This window comes from Gracilinanus agilis, chromosome 3 (assembly GCF_016433145.1).
Source record: "Gracilinanus agilis isolate LMUSP501 chromosome 3, AgileGrace, whole genome shotgun sequence".
Taxonomy (NCBI): Eukaryota; Metazoa; Chordata; class Mammalia; order Didelphimorphia; family Didelphidae; genus Gracilinanus; species Gracilinanus agilis.
The window spans coordinates 29,345,048-29,352,571 of NC_058132.1; the positions used below are offsets into that span (position 1 = coordinate 29,345,048).

Consider the following 7,524-nt stretch of genomic DNA (forward strand, 5'->3'; position numbering starts at 1 on the left):
GGGGGGGGTCGGGGAAGGTTAAAAGATGGGTAACGGATGGACAGTAGGTGAGGGCACAGCGACTCCTCGTCCCCCTTCCCAGATCCGGCTGCGGCCACAGGCCCTATTCAGGGTCGGCCTGAGGTGGGCCAGAGGAAGGGAGGGGAAGGACCCACACACACACACACGTCCCCGCCGGGCACCTCGGGGCCGAAATCACCTCAGCCTCGGTCGATCAGAGCTAACAAAGAGGACAGTCTCTGCCCCGACCCCCCCAACCCTCCAACTCCCGCCCCTGCCTTGCCCCCTGCGACGAAGCGTTTGCGCGAAAGAGCCCATCGGACTACGACTCCCAGAATCCTCCAGCAGCGGAGTCTCGCTCTTCGGTTTTCCCAGAGGCCTCAGCGGCGCACGGTTTCCGGCCCAGGGCCAAGGAGGACGGGAGTCTTTGGAAGCTGACTATGGGAGCTCAGAGGTGCCTATCGGTAAGGATTCTGGGAAGGGTAGTCCGAGAGCCCGCTCGCCCGCAGGCACTGGAGGGAGATGCTTTGAGACTTCTGTTCCTGTTTCATTTTTTTCAGAAACATCCCTTTGTGAAAGCTACAAAAAGTCCAGCGATATAAAAGGAGAAAGGACCTTCCATACCTGTCTCCTGAAAGATCACTGCGATTTCTTTCTGACAATAACGTTTCAGTTCTTAAGGCCCCAGACCTCAGACCAGGGTCTCCTCCACAGAGAAGCGAGGGATGCCTATGATGGGATGGCAGGGACAGGTAGTTTTCTGGAGACCCGAGGTCGGGCGACCCTCTACAGTAAGTGTAGTATTCGAGTATGGGCATGGCATTTTAGAAAGGATACTGACAAACAGGACAGTATTGCAGTGAAATTTGGGTGTTGGAGGATTTCTGGGTCGTGCCATAGTCAGTTAAAGGAAAAGGAGTATTTATCTTGAATTAAATTTACAGTGGGCATAATAGAGGTCTTGGGCTATTGGATGAATTGGATGTAACAAGGGGAAAGGGCAGAAACAGATATTGTTCCTATTTAAGGAACAATGCATCTCAAAGTAAAATGGATAACCCCCAGAGGTAGTGGATTGGTTAACTGGAGGTCTTTAAGCTGGGGAGAGGAAGGCATTTTTTGGTATGTTTGTAGAGGGGGTTCTCCAGGCGGGTACCAGGATCTAGATAGCCTCTGAAAAGTCCTTTTAAACTTGAACATTATGGAAAAAGGAAACAAAGGGGAAAGAAGTCTATTACTCAAACTCCCAACTGTGACACTACCAAAATAAAACAAAAAACCACTTGTACTTTATTCAAAGAGGGATGGACACACTAAAGAAAAAAAATGCAATGATTATGATATTCAGTTCCCCAAAAGCTACCTGTATCTGATATGCGTGTCTTTTAACAATGAGGCCTCTTTAAAACATTAAATAGAGGGGGCAGCTGGATAGCTCAGTGGATTGAGAGCCAGGCCTAGAGATGGGAGGTCCTAGGTTCAAATCCAGCCTCAGACACTTCCCAGCTGTGTGACCCTGGGCAAGTCACTTGACCCCCATTGCCTACCCTTACCATTCTTCCGCCTTGGAGCCAATACACAGAAGTTAAGGGTTTAAAATAAAAAAAATTAAAAAAAAAATAATAAAACATTAAATAGAATCCATATGAAGGAAGTTTTTTTTTTAATGTAAAATAACATCAAGGGATCAAGGATGAGAATATTGTTTTATATATTTATTTTAAAGGATTACATATATAGACAACTTAAATATATAGTTCTGAGAAATTTCAACAAAAGTTGCAAGTCTTGTAACATGTTCTCAAATCTAATCATTTTCTAGAATTACCTCAGTCTTGATTTTTTTCTTTAAAAAATAAAAAACTTGGGGGCAGCTAGGTGCCTTAGCGGATTGAGAGCCAGGCTTAGAGATAGGAGATTCAAATCTGGCCTCAGACACTTCCCAGCTGTGTGACCCTGGGCTAGTCACTGAACCCCTATTGCCTAGCTCTTACCTCTCTTCTGCCTTGGAACCAATATACAGTCTTGATTCCAAGATGGAAGGCAAGAGTTTTAATTAAAAAAATATATCAGAAACTTTATAGATATACACCCTGTTTGCCTGAAATGTAATCTCCTGTGGACGCATTAACTTCTCCTCATCTATATCAAACCCAAATTTACCTTCCTTGGCCATTGTAATTTCTACTTGGTCCAAAGATTCCAAGCTGAAGTCTTTCATCAATTGAGAAGACACTGAAATCTTTTGTGGGTTCATATTTTCACAGAGGTAGAGGCCACAATCCTTAATGTTCTCCAGGGTCTGAAGGGTGAGTCCCTATATTGGTAGCCCACCTGTAGAAATATACCTAAAGCCTGTACTGTACCAGGGCAGGGGTTCCATGACGCTCTCCCCACTCTGCTGCCTACCTGGGGTGGGCAGGGACCAGGGGCTGGCCTGCTGCTTAAAGGCTAATGGACACAGATATTCTAGGACGCAGGCCACCACGGCTACCTAGAGTACTACTCTGTGACATCTTGACTTCAGAGTATTAACAGAATGTTAAGTCAAAATGAAATCTAGGCCACGTTCAATGTAGATATGCTCTGCAATGAAGGTTTTGGTGCTTGGTGAGGGCTGCACGCCTGCTGAAGGCACTCCCGCATTCGTCACAGCCATAAGGCCTCTCACCAGTATGAATTCTCTGATGTTGAGTAAGAAATGTGCTGCGGCTGAAGGATTTCCCACATTCATTACATTCATATGGTTTCTCTCCAGTGTGAGTTCTCTGATGGTAATAAAGGGACTGTCTCTGGCTGAAGGCTTTCCCACATTCGCTGCACTCGTAGGGTTTCTCTCCAGTATGAGTTTGCTGATGACGAGTAAGGAATGTGCTCCGGCTGAAGGCTTTCCCACATTTGCTGCATTCATAGGGCTTCTCTCCAGTATGGAATCTTTGATGTTCAGCAAGGGATGAGTTCTGGCTAAAGGACTTCCCACATTCACTGCATTCAAAGAGCTTCTCTGTACTATGAATTCTCTGATGCTCAGTAAGGTATGTCCTTCGACTGAATGTTTTCCCACATTCACTACATTCATAGGGCTTCTCCCCCGTATGTGTTTGCTTATGTTGGGTAAGGGAGGCATTGTAGCTGAAAGCTTTCCCACATATACTACACTTGTATGGTTTCTCTCCAGTATGAGCTCTCTGGTGATAATAAAGGGATGAGTTCTGGCTGAAGGCTTTTCCACACTCACTGCATTCATATGGTTTCTCTCCAGTGTGAGTTCTCTGATGCTGGGTAAGGCACGTGCTGTGGCTAAAGGATTTCCCACATTCATTACATTCATAAGGCTTCTCTCCAGTGTGAATTCTCTGATGGCGAATAAAGACTGAACAGTAACTGAAGGACTTGCCACACTCATTACATTTATAAGGTTTCTCCACGTTATGAACCCTCTGATGTCGAAGAAGGTTTGAGCTATCGGTAAAGGCTTTTCCACAGTCATCACATTTATAAGGTTTCTCTATGGTGTGGATTCTGTGATGCTGAATTAGGGACGAGCAGTACCCAAAAGTTTTCCCACATTCGCTGCATTCATAGGGCTTCTCTCCAGTATGAATTCTTTGATGTCGAATCAAGGCTGAGCAGTAACTGAAGGATTTCCCACAATCATTACATTTGTACGTTTTCTCAACATTATGGATTTTCTGATGTCGAAGAAGTGTTGAATTATCACTAAAGGCTTTCCCACATTTATTGCATTCATAGGGTTTCTCTAAAATGTGAATTTTCTGGTGCTGGGTGAGGGATGAGCAATATCTGAAGGTTTTCTCGCATTCATTGCACTTATAAGGTTTCTCTCCTGTATGAATTCTCCAGTGTCGAATAAGTTCAGAGCAGTAAATAAAGCCTTTCCCACATTCACTGCATTCATAGGGTTTCCCCTGACCTCCCTGACTTATATTTAAACCGCTCTCACTTTCTCTGATTTTTCGTCCTTTAAACTTGGAGAACAAGGGGCTACTGCTTGAGAGTCTGTCCACCATCAGGCCCTGCAAAGATCTTTCTCGAGAAACTCTCTGCTTTGGAGTTCTTGTCTTGGTCTCAGGCCTGGTCTCTGAGTCTGAAAGGAAAAAAAAAAAAAAACCAACCCAAAAACATATACTTTTGTTCATGGTGTGAAGAGAAAAGAAACCACTGCAATGAAAAAAAAATAATAAAACTGAAAATAATGCCTAGAGGCTATAAGCTTTTCATAGCTCTGAAATCCATTGAGTGCAATTTGGTAATCTTGAAAAATACTAGAGGACAAAAGAGGAAAAATGAGCTGGGGACAGAAGTATAGAAGGACCCATATAGTATATGAGATAGAGAATGAGTGCTTGGATGGCTGATATGGAAATATGGTTAGCATGACTTCCCATGTGTAATTGTTTTCTGGCTGTGTGACTCTGGACAAGTCACTTGACCCCCATTGCCTAGCTCTTACCACTCTTCTGCCTTGGAACCAATACACAGTATTGACTCCAAGATGGAAAATAAGGATTAAAAAAAAATTAGAACAAATTGGAGCAGCTGGGTGGCTCAGTGGATAGAGGGCCAGGTCTCAAGCCAGGAAGTTCTGGGTTCAACTCAGACCTCCGACACTTTCTTGCCTCTACTGCTCGTCTGTCTTAGAATCAATACATAGTATGGAAGGTAAAGGTTCAAAAAAGAAAATAGACCAAACATATAAGACACAGTCATTGAGCTAAAGGAGTTTATGAACTGCCCAGGAAGAAAAGTAGTGGGGCTCTCCTCACTTGAGTTAATCAAGCAAAGTTTGGAAAAATACTTGCCAGATATGTGGTGTATGTGTGCATATTAGATATTGTGTGTTTAGGTATTGTGCATATTAGATGGCTTCTGACTTCCCTTCTGGTTCTGATATTTGGCAATTCTCTGAAGAAAAAATGTTCTATTCTAGTGCAGAGCTGGGCCAAATCTGGCTAGCCATCTGATTTTCTATAGCCTGTGAGCTAAGAATGGTCTCTACAGTTTATCTATTTTAAACCCTTCCCTTCTTGTCTTAGAATCTATACTAAGTACTGGTTCCAAAGCAGAAGAGCAGGAAGGGCTAGGCAATTGAAGTTAAGTGACTGGCCCAGGGTCATATACAGCAAGGAAGTGTCTGAGCTCAAATTTGAACCCAGGACCTCTGATCTCTTGGCCTAGCTTTCTATCCACTGAGCCACTTAACTGCTCCTGGTCTTTATATTTTTAAATACAACTGTAAAAAGCTAAAATCATTCTTAGCTCTCTGACTGTACAGAAACAAAAGGTCAGGCAGCTCCATTTGGCTATATTTTGCTGACCCCTGGTCTAGGAGGTGACAGAGAAGGCTGGGCTGCTCTGTATCATTAGGCAGTGTTAGGAAAGCATGTCTCCTCTGAGGGAAAAGCAGGTGGGAGTAGATGCTCGGACTTGGCTCTTGGGTTGAGAGAGAGAGCAATGAGGCCCGTCTTTGCATGTTCAGAGGAGGGGACTTCAGATGCCAAATGACAATCAGGTTACTAGTCTTTGACACCTATTATGTGCAAGATTCCACAAAGAATCCCAGAATTCCAGGGTTAGAAGGTGACATCTAATCCAACTCATATTGCTGCGTCAAGAATCCTCCCTTTTGGGGGCAGCTGGGTAGCTCAGTGGATTGAGAGCCAGGCCTAGAGATGGGAGATCCTAGTCAAATCTGGCCTCAGACACTTCCCAGCTGTGTGACCCTGGGCAAGTCACTTGACCCCCATTGCCTAGCCCTTACCACTCTTCTGCCTTGGTGCCAATACACAGAATTAACTCTAAGACGGAAGGTAAGGGTTAAAAAAAAAAAAAAAAAAGAATCCTTCCTACAACATTCCTGACAAAGAGGTTTAAAGACTGAGAGAACCAAAGATTAGGGAGAAGTGGGAGATGGAGGACAAGCTGTGGCTGAGAATCCATAAGGCAACAGTCATCTGAAAGGAGGAGGCAGTAGAGCTCCTCTGCTCCACTCCAGCTCTGCCCTAGGCACCTGAGCTTCTGACTGGAGACCAAGACTAGCCCTCCATCTTCACACCATGCTCCCATATTTCCCCACCCAATTTTCCACCCCCAGCTCCAGGAACTATAATCCAACCAATCCTAGCAATACTCTGAAGGACTCTACACATTGGTCCTGTGAGATCCCCCAATGGAAACAACCCTGGCTCGCCACTACTCCTTCTACATGTGCTGTCTTTCCCCCTGGTCTTGGCATGGCACCTGACCCATAATGAGGACTTAAAGGCTTGTCCATCCATTCCCTCAAGGGTGAAGTCAGGGATTGGAAGCCACCTACAGTCATGGATATTAAGCACCACTGACTAAAGGCACTCTGCTGCAGCCAGGATGCCGTTTCTGTGGTTCATGATGGTGGCAGGGCCAGAAGCTGTGCTGGGCTAAAAAGGATGATAAACAGGCCAATCTGAAAGGTTATGAAGGGTCTAAGATATGAGCTCTGATGACTTCTAATGCCACCATCAGGCGCTCCCTGAAATAATGACGCTGGGAACTCACACTCCCTCCTGCAGTCATCTCATCTTTGGATAGTACTAATTGTCAGGGAACCACCACTCCGGGCCCACAGACTGGTACCCTATTAAGAGGCCAGGGAGTGCATAAGGGATATATTTGGAAACAAAGGTGAGGCAAAAAGAAAAAATTTCTAAGAAGATGAGAAACAGCTTAACTAGACACTTGCCAGTGAAGGATCAAAGATATGGGCAGATGCTGACATTTTGAGAAGTCCCCGATTAGCATTTCAAAGTTGCCACGGGCCCTGACTGACCGATCTGTCTTCCTGTGGCTGTACTTTCCTGGCTATGTTCACTCACCTGGACAAGCTTTTCTCTTCTCAATTCCCTGTAGGCTCCAGGGGTCTTTCCTTTGTTCCAAATGGCAGATGACATCAGGTTTGGAAGCCACGAGCCCTGCTCATGAGAAAAGGTATTGCAATTATTTACCAGTTAGCTTATTTCTAAAAATCCATCACATTTCTGGCAGCCACGAAAATCAGTGATGCTCTTGTTCTATCCCAGAAGTCTTAGAAAGGGTTTTTGTTCATCTGGGCAGCCCCAGTAAGTGATGTGATGTGTAAATGGCCAAACTTTAATCCTCCCGAATTTCTCTGGATCTTGTTCCCCCCTTGAGGGGGTTACGTAAAGAAACAAATTATTAGAAAGGATCCTGGCTTAGAGCTCAGAAGGGGAAAGAAAGCTGCATCTTCAGAATAAGTGTCTGGAAATCAGTAAAGCGGGGAATTAAGCAGCCAGACAACTGAGAAGGGGGACATCAAGGTCAAGATTGGGATAGCTGCTGCTGGAAGGCTGAGATTCTCAATCAAAGTTCCAAATAACAGAGCTTGACAGAAAACTGGAGAACAAACTGTAGACTACCCAAGGCCACATCTCATGAAAGCAGACACACTGACAAACTGGTGCCTGATGATGTGGTCTAAATCTTCTCAAGAGCACCAGCTTCCTTGTA

The 7,524-nt window shown here is 44.8% G+C and overlaps 1 protein-coding gene across 1 annotated transcript; it reads right to left on the bottom strand.

Moving 5' to 3' along the window:
• Positions 1–2,023: 2,023 nt before the first annotated feature.
• LOC123240091 (zinc finger protein 883-like) lies at positions 2,024–4,415 on the bottom strand. The gene has a single exon (XM_044667479.1). The coding sequence runs from the start codon at positions 4,158–4,160 to the stop codon at positions 2,571–2,573; it is 1,590 nt and encodes a 529-aa protein (XP_044523414.1). The 5' UTR covers positions 4,161–4,415; the 3' UTR covers positions 2,024–2,570.
• Positions 4,416–7,524: the final 3,109 nt, after the last annotated feature.